Genomic DNA, 26,936 nt, shown 5'->3' on the forward strand with positions numbered 1-26,936 from the left:
ATGAGTTTACAAATTTTTTAATTATCTGTGTGGCTCAAATTATATTTCTATTAGAAAGCACTTCCCTAAAGCCTTTGATCCTATGCCTGGTTTCAAATAGAATTTTTGAAATTGTTCATTTTACTAACTTTTAAGTTACAATAAAAAATTGCGTGGATTGAACTCTCCCTTATGCAGGTTATATGATTACTGGGTACTTTCATTTCTCATTCATTCCTACTGTGCTGTTCTGGAAACCCACTATGTACCAGCTCCTGTGATAGTCACTGAGGATACAATGAAGCAAAGTGGACATGAACCACTGTTCTCAGGAAGTTTTCAGCCAAGAGCAGAAGACAAATATTAATCATATAATTACATGGTGCATGCATGTTCACACACACACACACACACACACACATGCAATTGCCCTGAGGCTGACGTCCCCTCATGGCAATTCCATGTAGACCAGAATAAAAATGTGGTTCCAGAGACAGGTGGGTTGCTTTTTCAGAAGTGGGTCACTGGGCCTTTCTTCTGGGGCACATTTGGATGCACTTGACATTCCAACCTTTCCATTAATAGTCAAATGCTTTAGTCATTTACACCACTGAGTGAGCCCATCATTAAGCTAATGAACTTTTATGATCAGCTCAAGCGAAGGACTCTGAGGAAAGGAAGCCCAGATGATCCAGACCCAGCAGTAATATCGGAAGGATGGGAAGAGCTCACTCAGAAGGAAGAAGAGAGCTGCAGAGACAAAGAGAACAACAGACACTGGAGACCACGAGACATAAAATAGCCTTTTGCCTAGACACGTAACAGTAACAAAAACCACACTTCTTTCAAGGAACCAAAACAAGACCATATTTTGCAGACATTAAGCAGGGAATAGTATCCAGATTTGCATTCTTAAGTTTCCTCCAGAAATATCATACTAATGTTTCTGAGAAAGAGTCGAACAAGTAAATGTGGTGAAGAAAGCGGATGGTGCCCGGCTATCAAAAGAGATAGTGACTGGGGTCTTATAGGCTTGAAGATAAACAAGCAGCCATCTAGCTCAGAAGCAACAAAGTCCACATGGAAGAACACACCAGCCGGTGTGATCGAGTGGTCCCAAAGGGATCAGTTACCAGGCATCAAAGAACAATAAATCATATCATTGACTGCACACCTCCATGATAGGATCGTTGAAGACAAATGGGTGCATAAGCAAATGTGGTGAAGAAAGCTGATGGTGCCCGGCTATCAAAAGAGATAGTGTCTGGGGTCTTAAAGGCTTGAAGGTGAACAAGCGGCCATCTAGCTCAGAAGCAAATAAGCCCACATGGAAGAAGCACATCGGCCAGTGCGATCACGAGGTGCCCAAGGGACCAGGTATAAGGCATCATGCAAAAAAAAAAAAAAGATATAAGTGTGTGTATGTATGTGTATATATGTGTATATGTATATATGTATGTGTATATATGTATATATATATCATATTAAATGAAGGGGGAAGTGCAGAGTGGAGACCCAAGGCCCAAGTGTCAGCCAATGGAGATCCCCTCATAGAGGGGTTTAGGAGAGGAGATGGGTTAATTAGGGTGTGAGGTAGTATCGATGAAGAACACAGCTTTCCCCCAGATCCTGGATGCTTCCTCCCCCCAACTACCATGATCCGAATTCTACCTTGCAGGGCTGGATAGGACAGAGGCTGTACACTGGTACATATGAGGGTTGGAGGTACAGGGAATCCAGGGTGGATGATACCTTCAGGACCAAGGGAGTGAGGGACGATGCTGGGAGAGTGGAGGGTGAGTGGGTTGGAAAGGGGGAACTGATTACAAGGATCCACATGTGACCTCTTCCCTGGGAGAGGGACAGCAGAGAAGGAGGGAAGGGAGACTCCGGATAGGGCAAGATATGACAAAATAATGAGGTATAAATTACCAAGGGCATATGAGGGAGGGGGGAATGGGGAGGGAAGGGGGTGGAAAAAAGAGGACCTGATGCAAGGGGCTTAAGTGGAGAGCAAATGCCTTGAGAATGATTGGGGCAGGGAATGTATGGATGTGCTTTATACAATTGATGTATGTATATGTATGGATTGTGGTAAGAGTTGTTTGAGTCCCTAATAAAATGTAAAAGAAGAAAAGAGAAAAAAATGATTAGGGCAAAGACTGTACAGATGTGCTTTATACAATTGATGTATGTATATGTATGAACTGTGAAAAGAATTGTATCAGCCCCAATAAATTGTTAAAATTAAAAAATTTAAAAAAAAAAGAATCAACTGGTAAAATAATTAACAAGATGTCAACTGGTTCCCAATGATCTTGTGTTTGGCAGTCATTAGCCTAGAAGTTGAAGGGTTATATATTTTCTAGGCTAATTTACTGGGTTTAAGTCAAGAACATCACAGAGGAAAAGTCATCTCCGAGGTTGTTTTTTGAAATCATGTCACACAGAAAGATGGTTTCATAAGTAGCATATTTAGAACAAAACTTTAAGAGTTGGCTTGCCTGACGCTTTCCTCAAACTCTGTCAGCTATCAGTTCTATCCACATAAATTTAACAGTTGCAGATGTTAAAAGACTAAAATGACTATCCTGGGAAAGCCTTTCAGAGGAGCATACCCATTTAATCAGATTATTTCTTATGTAATGTAATGGAAATTGCTGGAGAGATTAGCAACCATCTAAGCAGAGCAGCATGAAAATATTTTGTGACTAAACTTTATTTCACTAAACTGTATTTTGTTAAAATTTATCATTTCTTCTCAAGTCTGAGTACAATACCATGTGGAAAACCTCTCAAAAGGACCTTAGAAAAGTTCTGCTGGCCTCATAATGCAAAGGTGTAGCGTCTCGGATCCAAGAGAGATTGCTCACCCTTCTGTCCTTACTCTCTTAGTCAAACAAATGTCTGCCCAGCTCAAATACAAATAAGCCCCAGGTTTCAAAATAAGGGCAAGCATTCTTAAAAGCATTATTGTTTACATATTGTTAAGGTACCATCAAGTCAATTCTACCTCCTAGCAGCCATATATACAACCCAACAAAACATTGCCTAGTCTGGTGCCATCCTTACGTTTGAGCACATTGTTGAAGCACTATGTCAGTCCACCTTATCAAGGGGTTCCTCTGTTCCACAGCCCCTCTAATTTACCAAGCATAGTGTCCTTCTCCAAGGACTGGGCTCTCTGATAACATGTCCAAAGTATATGGAACAAAGATCCGCTGTCCTTGCTTCCAGGGGGCATTCTGGCTGTACTTCTTCCAAGATAGAGCTTTCTGGTTTTGTGGCCGTCCATGGTAACTTACCTATTCTTCACCAGACCTAATCCAAATGCAAAAATTTTCTTCGGTCTTCTTTATTCAATTTCTAACTTTTATATGTATACAAGGTGTTGCAATTGTTGGATCGGTTGCAACAATGGCTTGAATCATATGTACCTCAGTTCTCAAAGTGACAGCCTTATGTTTCAAGACTTTAAAGAGGTCTTATAAAACTGATTTTCCCAATGCAATGCCTGATTTGATTTTTGGACTTCTGCTTCCATGCACATTGATTTAAGTAAAATGAAATCCTTGGCAACATCAATATTTTGTTTGGTTTTTCTTAATACCGTTTTATTGGGAACTAATACAGATATCATACCTTTATTTTAGTAAATTCTATCAAGATTGTACAATTGCTCCACAATCAGTTTCAAAACATTCTCTTTCTTATTCCCCTTGATATCACCTCCCTTTTAGTCCCATTCCCTACCCCTGCTGTAACACATGCCCCCCCTCCTTCTAGGAACCCTATTCTGTTTGCTGTCCCTATAGTTTCATCAATCCTGGGTTTCATATAGCAAGAACCAGAAAAACATAAAACAAAAATTCAAGAGGGCTACCCCCAATGACAAAATACATCAGAGCTAAACCCTATTATGAAGAAAAAGAAAAGAAAACCCCACAGAAAATATTGACAACCATATCAGGCCTAACATATAGGAGAGGGATAAACTGACAAGGTTTTAACTGTTTAATTCAGCTTTATCATTTGATTATCCTATAGTCATCTCTCTAAAGCACTCTCTTTTACAGCTAGTTTATTCCCATCCCTCCATTATGTACTGAGGGTAATCACCACATGTTTTCTGTGGTCCAATTGTGAGAATTTCAGTTTGCTTTACATTGAATTGCAGTCCTGGATCTTCAGGAGCATGTGCTTCAAGCCCTCCTCACTTTCAACAAGCGAGGTTTTAATAAACCTTTCTCCAGCAAGCAGCATATATATAGAGGTCTAAATAAGGCATGCACATATGTAAATATATTAATAAATGAGGATGTAGAAATAGATCTATGTGCATATATGTATGGGTTTAGTATTTAGATAGCAAATGGACATTGGGCCTCCACTCAAGTATGCACTCAATGCAAGACTACCTTGTTCTATTAAACTGGCATTCCATGATGCTCACCTTTCAGACACAATCACTGAAGACAAAGTGGTGCATAAGCAAATGTGGTGAAGAAAGCTAATGGTGCCCAGCTATCAAAAGATATAGCATCTGGGGTCTTAAAGGCTTGAAGGTAAACAAGCTACCATCTAGCACAGAAGCAACAAAGCCCACATGGAAGAAGCACACCTGCCTGTGTGATCACGAAGTATCAAAAGGATCAGTTTTCATGCACCAAAGAACTAAAAAATCTTATCATTGTGTGCTCATGTCCCAATACAATCACTGAAGACATGTGGGTGCATAAGCAGATGTGAAAAGGTATCAAGCATTATCAGAACAAAAAATCATATCATTGTGAATGAGGGGGAGTGCAGAGTGGGGACCCAAAGTCCATCTGTAGGCAACTGGATATCCCTTTTCAGAAGGGTCACAGGGAGAAGACGAGCCAGTCAGGATGCAGTGTAGCAATGATGACACATACAACTTTCCTCTAGTTCCTAAATGCTTCTTCTCTCTTCCGCCCCCATCATGATCCCAATTCCACCTTCCATATCTGGCTGGACCAGGGGATGTACACTGGTACAGATAGGAACTGGAAACACAGGGAATCCAGGGTGGATGACCCCTTCAGGACTGGTGGTGAGAGTAGCGATACTGGGAGGGTGAAAGGAGGGGAGGGTGGAAAGGGGGGACCTATTACAGTATCTACATATAACCTTCTCCCTGGAGGACGGACAACAGAAAAGTGGGTGAAGGGAGATGTCGGAAAGTGTAAGATATGACAAAATATTAATTTGTAAATTATCACGGGTTCATTGGGGAAGAGGGAGCAGGGAGGGAGGGGTAAAATGAGGACTGATGCCAGGGGCTTAAGTGGAGAGCAAATATTTTGAGAATGATGAGGGCAATGAATGTACAAATGTGCTTTACACAATTGATATATGTATGGATTGTGATAGGAGTTGTATGAGTCCCTAATAAAATGATTTTAAATAAATAATAAATAAATAAACCTTTCTCCAATCCTGATATCACATTCCTCTTCATATAATCTAGGTTGTCAAATTATTTGCTCATCATGCAGATTGAATGAGTATGGTGAAAGGATATAACTGTGACGCATACATTCTTGAATTTTAAATGATTCAGATTCCTTCGGCTGCCTCTTGGTCCATGTATTGCTTCTGCGTGGCCACAGCAAAGGGTTCTGGAACTCCCATTCTTGGCAATGTTTTCAAGAGTTTGTTACCATCCACTCAGTCAAATGATTTTGCATAGTCAATTAAAATAAAGTAAACATCTTTCTTGTATTCTGTGTTCTCAGCCAAGATCCACCTGATGTCAACGATAATCCCTCCTTTCCCACAGCCTCTTCCTGAGTACAGCTTGAATATCTGGCCGTTTCCTGTTGATGTACCATTGCAACTATTTTTGAGTAGTCTTCGGGAAAAAAATTACATGTATGACATATTAATGATATTGTTTGATAATTTCTGTTTTCTGTTGGGTTGCCTTTCTTTGGAATGGGTACCAATATGGATCTCTTCCAGTCAGTTGGCCAAGTAGCTAGCTGTCTTCCAAATGTCCTGGCATGACGAGTAAGTCGTTCCTGTGCTGATACTGAGTGACTGCTCCCCGTGCTTTGAAACTTCTATTCTGTCAGTTGTGGAGCCTGGCTGTTCACCAAGGCCTACGGTTTAGCTTGAACGTCTTTGTTCAATGTCATCAGTTCTGGGTCATATGCTACCTCCTAAATTGGTTAAATGTTGACGAGTTTGTTGGGGTATGATAATTTTGTATTAGCTCGATCTTTGTTGATGCTTCCTGTACCACTCCATATTTTACCCATAGAATCCTTCAATATTGTATCTCGAGGCTTGTTTCCTGTCAGTCCTTCAGCTGAGTTCTGCTAAATGTGTTCTTCCTTTTTCCGTATTTTAATTTCAGGTCTTTCTTTTCACATTTCATTCTAAGAACTTACTTTGCTTTCTTGAGCTGCCCTTGGACATTTCTGTTCAGCTCTTGGACTTCATTATTTCTGCTTTTGCTTTAGTCACTCTTTCGCTAACCACTTGGTTCTATTTTGTTTTCTTGTCTTTTTAATTTTTTTTAAGTATGACGTTCTTGACATCATCCCATAATTTATCAGGGCTTCTGTCATTAGAATTCCAGGTGTCAAATATGTTCTTGGGATGTTCTTGGGATGTTCTTGAAATTCAAAAGGAGAAATTTCAAGGTCCTATTATGGCTGAATTTTCTTCAACTTCAAGCTGAACTTACATACAAGCAATTGAAAGTCTGTTTCACGGTTTGGTTTGATTGCTGATATTGAGCTTCTCCATCATGTCTTTCCACATGTGTAGTGAGACTGATTCCTATGCATTCCATATGGCGAAGCCCACATGCATAGTAACCATTTATGTGGTTGATAAAAGGAATCTTTAATGAAGGAATCATGGCTTTTGAGAAATTATAGAATGTGATCGCCCGCTTTGTTTCTATCACCAAAGTCGTTTTTTCCAACTTCTGCTCTATCCTTACTCTTTGTTTCCAACTTGTGAATTCCAATTACTAATAATTATCAATGCTTCTTGATTGCATGGTTGATCAATATCAGAGTGAAGAAGTTGGTAGAATTCTTCAATTTCATCACTAGCTTTAGTGGTTTATACATCAATTGGGGTATCCAATTAATTGGATTTCCTTGTATGCATATAGATGTAATCCTATCACAACAGCATTGCACTTCAAGAGAGATACTGAAATGTTCTTTTCTCTGACAAATGTGAAGTCATTCCTCTTGAATTTGTCATTCTAATAGTAAACCTCTGAGTGTCTGACTCAAATGCTCAGGGCCAGTCCATCTCAGCTCATTAATCTTTATGCAATCCAGTTCTTCTTGTAGTTTCCAACTTTTCTAGTTTAATACTTCATTCATTCTACATTCAAATTATTGAGAGGCATTTGCAGTTGTTTCTCCAATTTTGAATAGTCCCCATCAGTAAATGAAGGCTCCAAAACATTTGTCCCTTTACGTCACTAAGCTCAATTTTATTTTGAGAAGGAAATTATTCCTCAGTCTCATTTTGAGTGCCTTCCAAACTGACTGGCTCACCTTCTGCACTGTATCTCACAATGTTATGATGCTATCCTAAGATTTTCACTGGCTTATTCCTCAGAAGTGGACAGCCTAATCCATCTCCATTAAATATGGATGCTCCAGTGAATGCTGTTCTCCTTGGGTGACCCTGCTGGTACTTGAAATACTAGTGACATGGTTTCCAGCATCACAGCAACAAAGTGACACACACGTTGTGGATTTTAGAAAAGAGAGATTGAGAATTACAAATATCAATAAAATGACGATGATTACTATTAAAATAGTAACTAGAAAGGAACTAAACACGAGTTCATAACAGGTTCATATATACAAAAGTTCACAACAGGTACAGGATTATTCCAAATAAAATGAATGACATGTTTAAGCATGTATCTGTGATCAATGGATGGCTAAGGCATGTTCTCTCAGTAATATATTTGCTGTAGCCATGTAAGAATGCCATTAAAAAAAGAAAGGTCAATTCAAAAGGCTTCCAAGTAGATCTGCTAACAAAATAAATTCAAAAGAGAAAGGTCAGCACAGCAGTTTATAGCAACTTGTTTGGAATCCCAAAGGGGTCATTTTAATGGATTTTCTCAAAGAACACAGGAAAACCATGGGGACTCATTGGGAAGACATTTTAAGAAGATTGAAAACCTTACTGGTGGGGGGGAAAGACCAGGAAAATTGCACCAAGGGATTTATTTTTCATCCTGACAACGCACCTGCTCCTTCTTCAAGGATAACAAGGGCTCTCCTATGAGAATTGTAATTGGGAAAATGTTATTCCTGGGCCTTATAGACATGATTTGGCATCATCAAATGTCCTTTTGTTTCTCAGATTCAAACACATTTGGAAGTAATATGATTTGAGTCCCTGGGGTATGCCACAACTGTTATTTTTGAGGTGCTATAAGTTAAAGGTTGAAGAATTCCTCGAGGAAGGGTGAGAGAGGTAGAACCATCACCTCCAGAAGAATACAGCCTCAGATGTCAAGAACTCATGCCATACACATTGAAAATAGAGTGTAACAGAGATGTCTATGATTTTGAAGTAATATATTTTAAATTTATTCTCATAAATGTTTGAGGAAACTCCAGACATAAACAGAATTTAAAGCAAAAAATATTCCTCATTAAAGAGCTAGGAGGAAAAGGGCATTTACAGAGGTCTAAATAAAGGCATGTACATATGCAAATATATGTATTTTTGAGGATGGGGAAATAGATCTATGTGCATATATTTATAGATTTAATATTAAGGTAGCAGAAGGACACTGGGCCTCCACTCAAGTACTCACTCAATGCTAGCATACTTTCTTCTATTAAATTGGCATTCTATCTTGCTCGCCTTCCCAACACAACCACTGCAGACAAAGTGGGGAAATAAGCAAATGTGGTGAAGAAAGCTGATGCTGCCTGGCTGTCAAAAGATATAGCATCTGGGGTCTTAAAAGCTTGAAGGTAAACAAGCAGCCACCTAGCTTAGAAGAAACAAAGTGCACATGGAAGAAGAATATCAGCCTGTGTGATCACGAGGTGCCGAAGGGATCAAGTATCAGGTATCAAAGAACAAAAAAATCATATCATAGCGAATGAGGGGGGGAGTGCAGAGTGGAGACCCAAAGCCCATTTGTAGGCCACTGGACATCCCCTTACAGAAAGGTCTCGGGGAGGAAACGAGTCAGTCAGGGTGTGATGTACCAACGATGAAACATACAACTTTCCTCTAGTTCCTAAAAGCTTCCTCCGCCACCACTATCATGATCCCAATCCTGCCTTACAAATCTGGCTAGACCAGAGGATGTACACTGGTACAGATAGGAACTAGAAACACAGGGAATCCAGGGCGGACCATCCCTTCAGGACCAGTGGTGTGAGTGACCATATTGGGAAGGTGGAGAGAGGATGGGTTGGAAAGGGGGAACCAATAATAAGGATCCACATGTGACCTTCTCCCTGGGAGATGGACAACAGAAAAGTGGGTGAAGGGAGACATAGGACAGGGCAAGATATGACAAAATAATAATTTATAAATTATCAAGGGTTCATGAGGGAGTGGGGAATGGGGACGGAGGGGAAAAAATGAAGAGCTGATGCCAGGGGCTTAGGTGGAGAGCAAATGTTTTGAGAATGATGAGGGCAATAAATGTACAAGTATGCTTTACACAACTGATGTATGTATGGATTGTGATAAGAGTTGTATGAATCCCTAATAAAACAATTAAAAATATTCCTCATTGGCTCTTTCAACCTTGCATATGTCAGCAGACACTAAATGGGCCAAGATCCCACAGGAAGTTGGCAGTGTAGCTTGAATTAGAAAACTGCCTTCCTACATCCCAATCAAACGAATATATTTTAATAATAAATATTAACAAAAAATTCTGAAAATGTTTCCTTAGTATTAAAACGCTTGATAGAATTAGTGCTCATCGTCAGCCTGTGCCGAGTTTGCTGGGTGCTCGGGTCCTCTGCTCAGTAAGCAGGACTCCTTTTCTTCTCACAGGAACCTCACCTGAATGATCGAGCTCGCTCGGGCAAGGCAGCTTAAGCTTCTTATCTTAGGTGACCACTCATGGCAAGTAGAAAGCAGAAGAGAGAAGCCCGGGGGTTGCCTTGTATCCTTAACCACGCACTAGCTTATCTAACCTCAACAAGGAGGACGATTTCATTCGCTCACTCTCCTTCGTAACAATGCACCAACTTCTGGCTCTTATTGACAGGCGTGTTCTCTGGGTAGGGCGTAATATTTAAGTGCACTGTGTATTAAACACGGGATGTGGTGCTGGAATAGGCAGGTGTGGGTCAGCTAACCGCAGACTCCCCAGCTACTCTGCAGGAGACAAAGGAAGCTGTGGACTCCATTAAAGACTGACGGTCTTGGAAACCCGTTACCAGGTCACCACGCTGAATTGTAATCTACCCAATGGCAACGGGTTTGGGTGCAAACAACATGCAAAGTGACGTCAAAAGCACGTCTTACATATGAAATCACTAACTGTGGAAAACTCCATCAAACTGCTTCGAGTCATGAAAACCAGAGGTTTTTGCTTTTCAGCTGCTTTTTTACCTATGGAAATGATTTGTTCAATCATAGTATATTTAAAAGTGACGCCGTTTACCTTCTGCTCTGTGGTAGATTGGTAATAATTTCATTCGCTAGTTCTACACTAGCATACCTTTCCATCACTGTTCGCTTGTTGCTTGTCCATAACAGCCAGGACCATGTCCTAATCATCTTCATTCTTCCAGAACCAGAAGCTAACATAATGCAGATTCCTGTTAAATAGTAGAACTAGCCCACAAAATGTTCATTAGAGATGAATATGTTTATCTTTTAGGGTTTTAGTTCTGCAAAAATCGGTACCAGAGGGACCACTAGAGGGAGCTGTAGATTCATTGGTCCCCAATAATAACTGCCATTTGTAGGGGTGGGTTAGTTTTCTCTTTAATCACACAACTTCTGGAAAGAGCCTTCATGAGAAAGGAGAAAGAATTACTAAAAAGTACTTAGAAAACTTTTAGGAAGTGAAAATATTTTCAGGACTTTCATCAGAAGAATGCTCTCCCTGTCATCCAAGAACAGAAATGAAGGTCAGGCAATTCTTTGTTTTCTTTTTTAATTATATTGTGGTAAAATATGCATAACTACAATATAATTTTTTAAAGAGGGGGGGGAAGGACTCTCTGGCCTGCGCTCCTGTTCTTGGACAACAGGGAAAGCACACTTACTGTTTACGTGCCAAAAATTGTAGCAAAATATACATAAAGGGAGCCCTGAGAAGTGGGTTACCATTGGGCTGCTAATCACATGGCCAACAGTTCAAAACCACCAGCGGCTCACAGGATAAAACCTTGACGTTTTCTGCTCTCATTAAGAGTCGCAGTCTCCGAAACCCCTAGGGGAACCCTAGGAGCCAGAAGTGATTCGATGGCAGTGAGAAATTATTCATAACAAAGTATTTGCCATTTTTACCATTTTAAAGTACACAGTGCAGTGGCATTTATTGTACACACCAGGCTGTACAATCATTACCATTACCCACTTTCAAATGGCTTTCATCACCCTAAACAAAGTCTCCACACCATGTAAGAAGTAGCCCCCTCTTCCCTACCACTCCTCAACCTATGGTAACCACTGATCAAGATTTCAGGCATTCATTTCTTTTTCTTTTTAAAATCATTTTATTGCGGGCTCATACAACACAATCCATATACCCATCCATTGTGCCAAGCACATTTGTACATTTGTTGCCATCATCATTCTCAAAACATTTGCCTTCTACTTGAGCCCTTAATATCGGCTCCTCATTTTCCCCCTCCCTCCCTGCTCCATCATGAACCCTTGATAATTTATAAATTATTATTATTTTGTCATATCTTACACTGTCCGATGTCTCCTTTCATCCACTTTTCTGTTGTCCATCCCCCAGGGAGGAGCTTATATGTAGATCCCCTTTTTACCCCACCTTCCCTCCACTCTCCCAGTGTCGCCACTCTCACCACTGGTCCTGAAGGTATCATCTGTCCTGGATTCCCTATGTTTCCAGTTGCTATCTGTACCAGTGTGCATCCTCTGCTCTAGCCGGATTTGTAAGGTAGAATCGGGATCATGAGAGTGTCTCTGTCAAAGCATATGTTACCTGTGTCTTTGCTCCGGTGCTGTAGAGCCCCGCGGTCCTTCCCATGGCTGCAGCGCTTGGTATGCAGAAGAAAAACGAAGGGATCACATTACTGAGGCCATGTGCCAGGAATTCCTGCAGGATGGAGAAGGGGCGATTATACCATGCCTTGGTCACAATAACCTTGTTAGAGCCCACCACGGACCCGACTTGCTGACGAATGAGCCATGTTTGTACTTCCTCCCATTCTCCCTCACCAGTTGGAATTCAAGAATAATAAAAATAGCTAACAGTCATCATGGCCTTATAATGAGCCGGAATGTGTTCTAAGAGCTATGTATACTCATAACAACCTCATTAACGGGAAACGTACATTTAATATATATTCCCCGCTGCCAGATTTGCCTATTTTTTTAAGTCACTATAATCAGAAGTTTTCTTTCACCACCCCAACAGAGAGCTCCACAGTGGCAAATCCAATCGTCAGCTAAAACACTTGACCTGTAAGTAGCATTTGAACCAGTGGCAGACTCGCTTCTCCTGACAGACATGCCTTTGACTCTAGGAAATGGCAAAATCCTGGCTTCCTGAAACCTCTTTGGAGGCCCTTTCCCTGGTGGTGCCTTCTCATCTAACCCATCTCAAGTGTTACAGAACTTCATATCCAACATAGCTAGCCTGTGGCTCAGCATCCCCACCTTAATGCCCAAGAGCTGTCTCTGACAAATCAGGGCTACTGCTCTGGGCCACCTCCAACCTGCTCCTCCCACATCCTTTCTCAACTCCAGTCCAATTGTTCATGTCAGCAAAAAGCGTTTGTGTTCTCCTTGACACACTCACCCCTCCTTTTCCCATACCCTGCCCACATTCAATCCAGAAACTGCCTGCTCATCTCCTGACTCTCCATCCTGTTGCAAGTCACCTAGACTATTGTCAGCGCCTTGGAACGGTTTCCCTGCTTCTTCTGTTGCCAGTAAACAATGCAGGCGCATAGCCCTACCCTGGACGAGCCTGCATTCATTTGAACTAAGGCTGACAGTAGACGGGACACAGAAGAAGAGGAATACAGGGAAGGCGATAGGCAGCTCTGGAGTTCTTCAGGAAGGCCTTGAGGAAGGGAACTTGTGAGGAACTCGGGACAGAGTTCCGGGAAAAGGGGGAAATAAGTACACAGGTTCTGGTGGGTTCCATGGAAACCCAAGAGGTAAGGGTGGCTTGAACAGAGTTCACAGGGCTGAGAGAGGGTGATGACATGTCTGTCAAGTAAGCTCCCGTACGCCACGGGGGAAAGCTGACTTTATTCTGAGCTTGGTGGGAAGCCACCGGGAGGTTTGACCCAAGGAAAGCCATGGTCCCTCTTGTCCACCCATGATCCCTTGTACCTAGAACAATGTCTGAAACATGGTCAGGGGGCAGGGGTTATCAATAAAAATCTGTTGAATAAATGCATCTCCTTTTACAGAGGACAGTTCTACTCTGACGCACGTGGGGTGGCCGTGAGTTGGAATGAGCTCTGCACCAACTCTGCGAGTGTTGGGGGGTGAGGTGTCGGGAAGCCGGGGTGCGGGGGCTTGCAACGCCTGCGCAGTTGCCGCCTCTGCAGACCTGTGCAGCTCTGAGAAACAAAGCGGGAGCCCCGGCGGACACCCAATACTGGCAGACGTGTACTCAGATGTAGAATCCATAAAACCTGGATCCCTGCTATCCAAAGACTACATCCTCACTTCGTTTAAGTTTGTTTACCGAGAAGAGTCAGTGCCAGGAGTGACAGTCTTAGTTGTTTGGACTTTGAGAGCTCGAATATGAAAATTAACAAAGGTGTCTTCAACCAGTTCTCTCTTCTAAAACAAAATTAAAGAGGGCATCAAGTATGCCTCTCTCTTTCTCTCTCTCTGTTTCTCTTTCTCTCTCTCTCAAAAAAAAAAAAAAAAGGAAATTGGTAACCAACCCATTAAATTGGATTTTTCTCCTTTTTATAAATAACTTAGAGATTTGGGGGTTCATTTATTTCATTTTCAACTCATTCTTTTCCCACACATAGGTGAGTTGTATTTTCCATAAACCCCACACTGTGGAGACGCAGGCCCTGATACAAACGTGAGTGGGGACGGCATGGGGGGGCACACTCCACCTGGTTGTCATCAACTGAATATTTGAATTTCTTGGCAGATCCTTGAGCGAGAGCCAGTGAGGCCACATAGCCGACAAGAGCCACTGCAAAGGCTTCCGTGAGGACGGCAGAGAGGATGTTCACGGGGGGAGCCCTAGGTGGAGGAATTCTGTAGAAAGAAGGGCCATATTGAGTCATCAGCTTTCCTGTACTTTCTGTAACCGCTTGCAAAGCATCCAACTATGGCAATGACTGAAGTTTATAGAGACTATGGGAAATGTCCATGAGAACAGTCAAAGAGCCTTGCCCTTAGAAGCCTTTTGCTTTCAACATTACTTAGCAGAAAAGCACAATCACAAGGAATACCACAGGGACAGCTCCAAGCATCTTGAGTGGCATTTACACCCAGGGAATTCAGGTTCCACCGCAGGAACCCTGGCTCAACACAAAGTCCCCGATTCTGTAGCAGAACAAAAGCAAATCTGGAGCATTTCTTTCATTTGAACCTTTCCAAATATTTATTTGACTGGCCTTCCAGACTGTGGCCTCCGCCCCCTAATCACAACAATGCTGTAGGCAAACACTAGGCTATTGTGAGCTACAATTTGTGAATTAATTCCTAAATTTACCATTGAGGTTGTAATCTTAAATATGCTTTTAACTCCACTCTGTCACAGTACATTTAATTATGCAATGGAGTTTAAGAGTAATATTTATAGAGGTTCCATCTCTCCTCTCTAGCAAAATATGCAACCACAGCTAGATGCCCCCAAGACCTGTCAAAATATTCCTCTCAACTAATTCCCAGACAATGCCGTCTTGTCTTCTGAAAACCACTTGAGACAGACTATCGCCATTTCTTTTTCCCTGACACTGCTTCTGATGACTTATCAAATCATAATAATAATACATTCTTTGTAGGGCAAAGTAGAAATTAAAATTTTTTAAAAGGGAAGATAATTCATTTTTATTTCATACCTAGTGTATGTCCTGCAGGAACCCTGGTGGCATAGTGGTCACACATTGGGCTGCTAACCACAACCTCAGCAGTTCAAACCACCAGCAAGAGAAAAATGAGTCTTTCTATTCCCCTAATGCAGTGGTTCTCAACCTGTGGGTCACGACCCCTTTGGAGGTCAAACAACCCTTTCACAGGGGTTGCCTAAGAGACCATCAGAAAACACATAAATATGTCACATTATATAATTACATATTGTTTTGTGATGAATCACTATGCTTTAATTATTTTTAGTTATGTTCAATTTGTCACAATGAAAATACATCCTGCCTATCAGATATTTACATGACAATTCATAACAGTAGCAAAATTGCAGTTGTCAAGTATCAATGAAAAATAATTTTTATGGTTGGGGTCACCACAGCATGAGGCGCTGTATTAAAGGGCGGCGGCATCAGGAAGGTTGAGAACCACAGGCCTAAAGAGTTCAAGTCTAGGAATCCCTCAGGGAGAACACGCCCCTGTTTGAGGAACACCGACTCAAAGGCCGTAGTGATAAGTCCTACAAACCTAACGTTGGCTCTTTCACAGCGGCTCTTTCTTCTTTTTTTTTTTTCCCCAACACCATCCCCAGACTGAGCGTCATCATACCCACTCGAGTGATGGAGTTTTTTTTTTTCTTCACAATTTGGAAACTCATCTACAGTCACAAAGTAAAATCACAAAGACAGAGCTGGAATTCAATCTCAGCTACATTGCTTTTCAGGATTCCTGAAGAGGTTGGGGCTGGAAACCAAACACCAAACTGGCTTACTACCATCGAATCGACTCGGATGCACGGTGACCCTAGAGAGTCCAACTGCCCCTGTGGGTTTCTGAGTTTGTCGCTGTTGATGGGAGGAGGCAGCCTCCTCTTCCTTGCAGAGGGAGGCTAGTGGTCTCGAACTGCTGGCCTTGTGCTCAGCAGCACAATGCGTCACCTACCGCCGCCCCCCCCCTACAATGTCCCTCAAAATAAAGGAAAGTTATAGAGAATAGAACAAAAATTTGGGTTTGTTTGTTTGTTTTTAACCAGCTTAAAAAATTTACCCCTATGATATATTTATTTGTATCATTCTAGGCCCTAAGAGATACGATATCATATGTACTATTCATTTCAACATATAAAAATTTTGTTTCATGAAATATAAGTCTCCCTAATTATGAATAGCAATAAGCTGACCTAGAAACATTTCAAAACTGGAAAAAAGTACAGAAACTTTTAGAAAATTCAGGTTGTTTCAGATAATCTCCATTAGTCCATATCTGCACAAGATAAAGGCAGAGGATTTTTAAAATAGCTATCTTTCTAATCCCTGAGAATTTTTCTACTATTTCTCCATTTTAATGAAATAACAATTGGAAACCAAAATTGGGTCTAAAGGATGAAAAGTCAGACCACCCAGCGTCTGTTCTATCATCCCACTTATATAGATATGGTGTATATATACCCAGGAAAAGAGATGAGACATTGCACTTACGTTGCCTCTCTTTCCTTTCAGTTTATACTGGGAGCCACCCTGGGTCCTATGAAGGTAAACACTTCTACTGCTCTTTAGGCTTCCTCTTCATGTCCACGGGGCTCGTCCCTTTCTCCTCGGCCCTCTCCCTCAGCATTATATGCTGCCCAAGCCCACGGGTTTCTATTTTGGAATGGCGCCTGTCTACTTTACCAAAGTTAAAAAAAATTGCCATTCGAATATTTGGAGTAAGGAGGGCATGTTGGAAGGTGCCATCCTGTCAGTGTCAGCTCACGGTGACTCTTCCTCCAACAGATCAAAACCCGCCCAGTCCGGCATCCTTCTACAATCACTGCTACGTCCAGCCCACTGTTGACATCACTGTGTCAATCCATCTCATTAAAGTCTTCCTCTTTCCACTGACCTCTACACTAAGAGGAAAAGTAGGGCAGGCTCATTTGCTGGCGTGATTTGAATTTGAAAATCCAATGACTTCCTTTTATTTTCAAATTTATTTGCAAAGAATTTCAAAATATTGTACCTGAGTCAATATTGTACAAAGCAGCTCTCAGTTTAGGGATTTTTTTCAACTATCAATTTAGGGATTTATTCTTTATACTTGAAAGGTTTTGTTTATTGCATTTTAAAATAGAAATTAGAAATGTGTTCCATATAGCATCATTTAACAAAATTAAATCCACACCTTCCTATCCACAGTCCCTTTCTTTCTCAAAAAGAAACAAAACATAGAAGATAAGATAAACTACATTACCCTTTTGGAATATGGCCAACTACTGCTAATCCATATGTGCTTTCCATATTGGTACAGTAACAAGCAAAAGATGCAGCAATAACCTGTGTGGTTTCATTGAAGGAGAGAAAAAGAAAATTATATTATTGGGTCACAAACACCTTAAAACCATGTTTAAAAGTAAACATTGCTATGGGCCTCATGATTTTCAAAAAATATATAGTGACTGCACGTGTTTAATTCAGGGGGAAATGGGAATCTAAAAATCCTTGAGTTCTGAAAGTATGTAATTCACAGTCTCAAAAATTTAATGGCATCGCTTAATAAAAAAATTAGTAATATACTGAGTTAGTTAGTTTATTGTGCCAACCTAGTCGATAAACATACATAGGGTTAATTGAAGGGTGGAGAGATAAATGGCTCGGTCAGCCTCGCCTTTTGAATTCTCGGGTCTCTTGCTTTGTGATGGTCGGACCAGGGTGCAGCTGCTTTAGCCAGTTCCCTGCTTCAGCTTGCAAGGCTGACTTCCTGCAAGACATTCCTGTGGAGAAGCCACATGAACCTACCCCAGTGCAGCCCTGGGTGCTGGAGCACCCGTGTGGAGACCCCTGCCAGCGCTGATATGTTTACATATTCACTGACTTGGCTTTCCTCCTGCAGTCAGCACCACTGCATCTGTTTGGTGAGATTGAGGAGGACTTCGTGGATTGGTGTTGGACATATGGGCTACTGGGTTAATGTTGGACTTGTGGGCTTGGGCAGCACTGGACTGGCATGTTTTCTTGATGTGTACTTAACCTTTATATAAAACTCTCTCTTATACATGAGTTTCTGTGGATTTGTTTCTCTAAAGTACCCAGACTAGCACATATACTAACTTGTGTCAATCCATTTACATCTATTTTTGAGGGAAAGCAAAATAATTGGACTTAAGTGAATAAATGTATGTAAACACATGAGTGTGTGTGTGTGTGTGTGTGTGTATGTGGAGATATCAGGATTCAACTTAAAATGCATCTCTCATGACAGGAAGTTACATTCTGCATGACAGAACTTTTTCTCTTAATGGCAACAACTTCTCAAGAGCTTGACAGACACATTCCCACGTTAGTGATCTGTGTCAGGGATCAATACTGATCCACACTCTCCCTCAGACCCTGGGCACTCACTCAGTGCTTTCATAATTGCCACCAGGGAGTCTGAAAGCACCCTGTACTTCTGTTTCTGAGAGATGGTAAGCAAAGTCAAGTGTTTCCCACCTGTTCTACAACATCTTTAAATATATATTAAAGCCCAGTTCACTTTTTGTTGTTCGAGTCAATAACTCTGATGTTTTCCATCCATGGTCTGACTCTTTCCATTCTTCTCAAAATGTTAATAGGTACAGACCATTTCACAAGGTTTTTCTCAGTTTGAACACCTTTCGTAGTATCTAAGCTATGAAATATAATAATATATTATAATTATAATAAATATAATAATAAAAGTATATATTATTAATCATTTAAAGCATAAATCTACCATCTACAAGGCCAGGAAATAAGTATGCCAAAATCACACTAGCAAATCAAGGACTATCTCACAATGAATTTGCACTGAGATCACTGAGCAGAGCTTTTCATTTATAAGTGCTTTCATTCTGAACTGAACTTTAGAAGGTTCTAAAGCATTCAGTGAGATTTTTTTTTTTAAAAGGCCATTCTTGAATACTAAAAAGAAGAAAAAGAAACACACTATTAAACTTCATAAATATGATGATATACTAGTACTTTCTAATGAAGTTAGAAGCATCTAAAGGTATAAACCATTAGGTTAAAATTAGGATCACTAACATATGTACAAATTACAATTTCTAAGCTAAGAAATCAATTATAATGAAATATTTAGATCAGGTTAGAAAATACTGTAAACTATAAAAGAAACTGCATGGTAGCCACAGATAACGGATTCTCAGTGAAAATGCAAGAGTAGATGATGTACACAGAACTAATGTGAAAATTAAGTAAACTAAGTAAATAAGCTCACCAGATAGTTTCTTGCCTCCTCACTGTATTCCATTAACATAATTGAACTTCCTTTATCAATCTAACCAGCAGTCCCTGCTCCATATTATCTAATATTAAAGTCTATACAAGCACGACACCACACTTATATCCAGAGAAGAGAGGGCCCAGTACTTTAGAGGGTTCCAATCTGGCATCCTCCCATCCATGGACCTTCCTCTCATATGGGAGAGTTTGGGGGACAGGGGAGGAAAATGCAAATAAGTAAAACCTAAACCCCTCTTTTTGGCAATCCTATGTATACTTGGGACTCTGCAATTTTTGACCCTGATCGTGTCAAGCCTGTTTATAAGTCACTTTTCCAGGTTGTTCTCCCAGGGTTTCCCAAGAAGAAAGTAGCAGTGGTCCTCATGAGGAAAGGATGGATTTAGAGCTCGGACATGGAGCGGGAGTACACATAGCTGTCTCTATGAAGTCCCTTCTGAGTGGAGAGGCCTGGCGTGGGAGCAGAAAAAGTGGGATCAGAGGTGGCCTATCCCTATGTTGCCACGTTCTGGCAAAAGTCCAATAGGGGAACTCTCTATTCAAACCTGGAATTCAAGGTCATCATTAAGGTACATAAGGTACAAAAGCTGCGACACTGAGATTTTTCATCTGTGATTCTTAAGGCTGTGTGTCTGCATTCGGACTTCTGCCTCGGGCCTTGCAAATGTTAGAGGTGAGATTGTATAAAGAGTATTATCTGCTTCATTAAGGGTACTTTTCATTATTGTTGCAGGAAATAAGCAACTGTTTTATTACTAACTCAGAGATCTTCATCTCTAAGGTTATTTATTCTGTACTTTTTGCTGTTATGAAATTAAGCAAGAAAGATTCCCAGGTTATAATGAGCATCTCTTACTTTCTCTAAGTCATCGGATAACAAGTCTGTGTGGCATAGTGGATGAGGCTACAATGTCAGCAGTTCAAACCCATCAGCTACTCCATGGAGAAAGATTAAACAATCTGGTCCATAAAGGTCCCAGAAACCTTGTATATATAGGGTTGGTATGGGTCAGAATCAACATAATGGCAATTGGTATTATACTGGATTATATAAGGTACTGGATTATATAAGGCCTAGTTATTGAGAGAGGTCATACATTTCTTCGTGCTACAGAAATTCGTTTCCAGCGATAGTCCTGGTGGTAGAGTGGGTCGCATGTTTGGATTGCTAACTGCAAAGTCAATAATTCAAACCCATTGCTTGTTCTTCAAGAAAGAGAGAACGAGGAAGCCTTTGGCTCTGATCAAGATTTACAGCCTCAGAAAACTAAAGGCACAGTTTTACTCTGTCCGATTGCGCATCAACTCAGTGGCATTGAGTTTGCATTTACATAAACCTTCACCATTTCAACTGTCTGAAGGGGTATTACAATATAGTAATTTAATTAGATGCCACTTGACATATTCATATCAGACATGTAACTCAAAAGACCATTGAAAACTAAACCAATCGATTTTAAGTAAGTTAGAAGGCTGTGATTGTACTGACATTTCATTTTCAACTTAGTGTTTGGTTTAGTGAAAAGTTCTCTTTAAACCAACAAAAGACAAGTCACTGTCATCGAATAAATCCAAACTTGTCACAATCCTACAGAGGCTCTTGAAATTTCAAAAATACACTTGTTTGAAGGTAATAAGCCTTAAAAGCAAAGCATAATTTATTGCTTTTCCAGGTTCAACAACAACAACAAAAATATTTCAGAGAACCAGTCCTGGGCAATTAAAACTCTGAATATCCCTTCAATATAAATAAAATTAGATCAGTAACAAAAATCAACAAAGCCCTCAACCATAAATTGACATCTATTAATTGATAACATTTCTGGGCATATGATCAATGCACCACATCAAGAGGATGTGACAGAGCCTTTTATAGTTTTCTGGGAGATCATGGCAAAAATTAACAAGTCTCGCCCATAGAAATGTCTTCTTATTTAAAATCTTAAACTATATGTTCTCTTATTTATGTAAGAAATTGCAAGCATATGAGAAATGCTGTATAAATTGAAAGCATGTGTGCCTCCTTTTTTAAATTACTGACTCAGAATGTTTCCTGTTCTTACATTAATGTACAGCCACGCAAATTAGCCCTACTTTAATGAGAGACAGGAGTTAGCTGTGGGTTACTGCAGACAATGTAGTGAACATTTGAATATTGCCCCAACAACTGGCAAATGTCCTGAAGAATGTCCCAATGTTGATTTCTACTTACCAAAACTAAATCGACAGGAAGAACAACTTTAATTTTCCTTTTAAATTGTTCATTCAGCTCCTTAACAAGAACAAGCACCACAATGCTCAACAAGGATAAGAGGAGGGCTTCCAGTCGGACGGACCTGATGTTCTCGAAGACGGACGCATAAATCTACAGGGATGGGGGAAATGCACATACAAGTCAGGGTCATGCGCTAGGTACCAACAACAAAGTCTTGCACCAGATAAACTCAGTGATGGTTTACCAAAGCATCGGAATGGCTTTGGGAAAGGAGTTCAGAGCTAACAGCACAAAAATCTAAATAAAAGATAAAAAATTAAAAGTAGAACCTGTATCTTAACATAAACTCCACCAAGTCCAGTCAGACTTGTGAAAGATGAACCAGGTGCGATGCCTAAGGCTCTGGCTGTTGTTTTTGTTGTTAACTGATGATCCTCTTCAAAGGGGGCATGACCAGATTGTTGCCTCAAAAGTGGATGTGGTGGATCTGCCTCTGTGAGCTTCATCTTCAACATCGTCTCTTCCCTTCCTAAAGCGAGTTACTCGTGTGTAAACTGCCGATTTCTTTCAAGCAATGTCTCCATAAACTTTTCATAAAACATCAATGGTTTCCCCATTCCACCAGCTAAGATTCACCAAAATGTGATGTTAGTCCTTCCTTCAATTTTAGCACAACCCATGTTCTTCTCACAGGGACTCTTTTCAAACGGATGCCTCATGTACTCTCTCAAACCAGATCCTGTTTAGACACATGGTAAGATGGTAACCTGGCTTTATTTGGGTGAAGAAAAAAACCCCATCAACCTTGACATCAGTGCAGTTTCCCTTACAGCATGCAATCTCCACGAACATTTTAAAGACCCCTCTCATAAATTCAATTGCATGTGTGAAATTGCTTTTCCTATCAAAGTCCGTGTCTGTCCCTTCCTACAAAGGCCATACTGGAGACAAGTCTGAATTCACAGATACCTCAATGGACAAAGATGCTATAACTCATTGATTTAATAACTGCTGACATAAGAGCAGGAAAGAAACCACTGACGCCCATGCCACACTTCCGCACATACCGCTGTGACTGTCAGTTGGAATCTGACTCACACTGACCCCAGGCACAAGGGAAAGAACTGTGGCCAGACTGTGTGCTACTCTAGCTCTATGATCAGTTATGTATCTGACTGACCATTGTGAGCCACAGGGTTTTCATGGGGTGATCTCTGGAATTAGATTGATGGGCCTTTTTGCCTAGATTTAATTGGCCTGGGAAGGCCACTGAAACCGGTTCAGCATCACAACAAGATGCAAGCGTTCATGGAGAGTTGGGTAGTAATTGTATGTGAGATGCACTGAGCAGAATTGAACCTGGGCCTCTAGCTGAGCCACATAAACAAATAATATACTGAACCATACCGGAAAGAGTAAAGAGCTGGTATTTGGTTGACATCCTATATTGCCGGGAAATATTACTATGTCTCTCACTCAGTATTCATTCGACAGTTTCTACAGCTACAGCCCTGGTATTCATGGATGGAGCCAATAGCCTAGTAATCACTAAGTAAAGCAATAACTTAGGGTGTGATGGTGCTATGGATGTGCTAGTGGCGCCTGAAATATATGTGTCATTGAGATGGTAATGGTCAGGGGAGTGCTCTCTAAAAAGATAAATTAAAATCTAGTAGCCTCTCAATGAGCAAGAGACAGATGAGGCTTTCCACTCCCATAAAGTGTGACAATCTCAGAAAGCCATGGGGTCTTTTATAGTACCAAACTTAAGCATGTCTGTATTCAATTTATGAATGTATAATAAAGTGGTGTAGGTTAAAATAAAACAAAATATACAAGAAAAATAGAAAAAAATTGAAAATATTTAGCAGCTGCTTTTTTTTAAAGTGCGCAAAATAAAGACATTCTAGGGAGAATAAAGTTAAATATAAACACTGAAGCCATAGAATATGTAGACATTAATATAAAATAGACCAAAGGTGAACAAACAGGACACAAAGACTTCAACCACAGCAGTAACCAAAGAAATGTGAATTAAGACCATCAGAAACCAGTTTTTCTCTTTTAAATTATTAATTTTAAAGGACAATATTCAATAAATGAAGTTTGGGGAGGAAATGAGAACTGTTCTACACTGCCCATCATGTCTCTAGATCAGCACGATTGGTGGGGGTTTTTTGTTGTTGTTTTTGGGGATTTTGGGGTGATCCGATAAAACTTATCCCAACCTTTTGAAGTATTCTTGCACCTTGCCTCAGCAACTGCACTGCAAGAAAATTCAGCTATGGAAACAATTAAGACCTTGTGAGGACTTTAATTATCTTTACAAGCTGACAAAGATATTCACTGAAGCACTGTCTAAAACAGCAAAAAGGAAAGAGAAGCCATTTAAGGAGGAAAGCACCGTGGAGACTTGGTTGATGTGCTGTTCTTTGCATAACAGATGCGGTGTCAGAGCAAATGACCAGGAAACAAGTCTGGGAGTTTTGAAAATGTTAAACATAATATTCTTTTTTGAGTCGTGTTAAAACAGCTCTTATCACACTCCGTACATACATCCATTGTGTCAAGCACATTTGTACATTTGTTGCCATCATCATTTTCAAAACATTTTCTTTCTACTTGAGCCCTTGGTATCAGCTCCTCATTTTTCCCCTCCCTCCCCACCTTCCCTGCCTCATGAACCCTTGATAATTTATAAATTATTACTATTATTTCATGTCTTATACTGACCAATATCTCCTTTCACCCGCTTTTCTGTTGTCTGTCCCCCAGGGAGGGGGTTATTTGAAGATTATTGTGATTGGTTCCCCCTTTCTGTGTCCCCCTTTCCCTTTCCCCTACTGGTATCACTACTCTCATTATTAGTCCTGAGGAGTTTATCTGTCCTGGACTCCCTGTGTTTCCAGCTCTTATCTGTATCCATGTACATTTTCTGGTCTAGCTGGATTTGTAAGCTAGATTGGGGTCATGGGAGTGTGGGGGTGGGGGGAAGAATTAAAGAACTAGAGGTAAGTTGTATGTTTCACTGGTGCTATACTGCACCGTGACTGGCTCTTCTCTTGCTTGTGACCTTTCTGTAAGGGATGTCCAATTGTCTACTGATGGGCTTTGGGTCTACACTCTGCCCTCCCCCTCATTCACAATGATTATTTTTTTGTTCTGGTTCTTTGATGCCTGATACCTGATTTCATTGACACCTCATGATCATACAGGCTGGTGTGCTTCTTCCATGTGGACTGTGTTGCTTCTCAGCTAGATGGCCGCTTGTTTATCTTAAAGTCTTTAAGACCCCAGACACTGTATCTTTTGGTAGTGGGGCACCATTAGCTTTCTTCACCACATTTGCTTATGCACCTGCTTTGTCTTCAGTGATGGAGTCGAGAAGGTAAGCATCATGGAATGCCAAGTTATTAGAATAAAGTGTTCTTGCATTGAGGGAGTACCTGAGTAGAGGTCCCATGTCCATCTGCTACCTTAATTCTTAACATATATGTACATAGATCTATTTCCTTATCATCATATATAAATATATTTACATATGGCTATGCCTGTATTTAGACCTCTATACGTGTCCTTTCCCTCACAGTTCTTTCCTCTATTTCCTTTTATTTTCCACTATCCATAACATTCTTACAGCAAATTAAAAGATTGCATTTCATACATACTCTCCATTAAGATCAAAACTCAAAATGCTACTCCAATAAATATATTCTACAAGAGACAGGGTAAAGAGAATGTCAAGTCAAGAAAATTGTATCTGAATATGAGGCTTTCTGATGGTTTATCATGATTCAAGAATGAAATTGAAGATATGATTCAGCTGCTTGTTAAGTCATTCAGATGCCTTTAAGCCTTTAGAGGAGCATACGGTCTTCTTAGTCTCCTCTCCACTAATAGGGAAAGGACCCCATGACAGTGCCTGCACAAGAAAGGGGGGAATATGAGCAAGCCCTAAGCCATGCCAAATTTGCTGTCATGTGCATTGCAAGACCATGTGTTTGCAGTAATAAAAATGACCGTCCAAGAATGAAGGGAATGAGAATACCCCCTGGAGTTTATTGACTGTCTGGATTAAACTATAGCTTGTACAGCAAAGCACACCTTAAAGATGCTCCAGAACAATTTTGGCAGTGGGCAGAGACTCATTACAAGCAGCATCAGAACACAACACAAAAGTCGGCTGGTAAGGACTGTGGCCTCTAATGATTCTCACGTGGACCCATGTGTACAAGTCACAAGCTACGACGGGCTGAAAGAGATGGATGGCATATGGTGATCAAGAGAGGGATAGATAAAAAGATACACATGCACTCACATATACTTGCATATCTCATGTCCCATATCAATCCGAAGAAAGGCTTTCTACGCCCATAAAGATGTACAGTCTCAGAAACCCACAGGGGAAACATTAGTCCAAAATCTCACTATGAGTCAGAATCAACTCAATGGCAGCGAGTAAGGGCAAGTCCAGCTTTAGGAGTATGCTGTCACACACTAATCTCTAGTAGATAAAAATTCCTAGTGGGGTTGTGGTAGCTACATAGTCTGGTGTCAATTTGGGACTTGAGAGGATTGAGTAACGGGGTGGAGTCTAGTCTGTTAATTGGGTCATAGCCAATGAGGCCTCTGTGTGAATGTGGCCTTCTCCTGAGGATTCTGGGGACTCCTGTATTTCCTTCTTAGAGACGGGTGACTCTCTCTCTCTCTCTCTATCTCTATCTCTTGGCTCACTCCCTTGGAGACTCTCTACTGACAAGGCTCACTCCCTGCAAGACATCCCTGAGGATAAGCCATGTGGACCTGCCCTGATGCAGTCCTGGGAATTAGAGAAGCCATGTGAAACCCCCCACCCCACCCCGCCAGTGTTGAGATGTTTACAAGACTTCCTACCCACTGCCCTGTGATCTTCCTGCACGTGGTGTCATTGTATGATTTCATGAGTCTGAAGAAAACTTTATAGATTGGTATCGGACATATGGGCTAATATTGGACTTATGAATCTGGATTGTGCTGGGATGTTTTCTCAATATTCAATTGCTCTAGTATATAAAGCTCTTTCTTATACATATATGAGTCTCTATGGATTTGCTTCCCTTGTCTACCTAGGCTAACACAGGGATGATTCAGAGCAGCAAAAAATAATGTTAATATGTGTATAAATAAGTAAGCTTTTTATGCATATCCACAATGCTCCTTAATAAGATAGATGTTTA

At 40.7% G+C, this 26,936-nt stretch overlaps 1 protein-coding gene across 1 annotated transcript in view; it reads right to left on the bottom strand.

Annotated features, from left to right (window-relative positions):
• SLC26A7 (solute carrier family 26 member 7) overlaps positions 1-26,936 on the bottom strand; it is a 148,899-nt gene that overhangs the window by 43,584 nt on the left and 78,379 nt on the right. The window contains exons 6-9 of the mRNA XM_075549502.1: positions 21,718-21,870; positions 17,479-17,561; positions 14,271-14,418; positions 12,161-12,274 (exon numbers count right to left, since the gene is read on the bottom strand). Of these exons, the coding sequence (XP_075405617.1) occupies positions 12,161-12,274; positions 14,271-14,418; positions 17,479-17,561; positions 21,718-21,870 (498 nt within the window). The remainder of the gene's footprint in view (positions 1-12,160; positions 12,275-14,270; positions 14,419-17,478; positions 17,562-21,717; positions 21,871-26,936) is intronic.

The sequence above is a fragment of the Tenrec ecaudatus genome, chromosome 5 (genome assembly GCF_050624435.1).
Source record: "Tenrec ecaudatus isolate mTenEca1 chromosome 5, mTenEca1.hap1, whole genome shotgun sequence".
Lineage (NCBI taxonomy): Eukaryota > Metazoa > Chordata > Mammalia > Afrosoricida > Tenrecidae > Tenrec > Tenrec ecaudatus.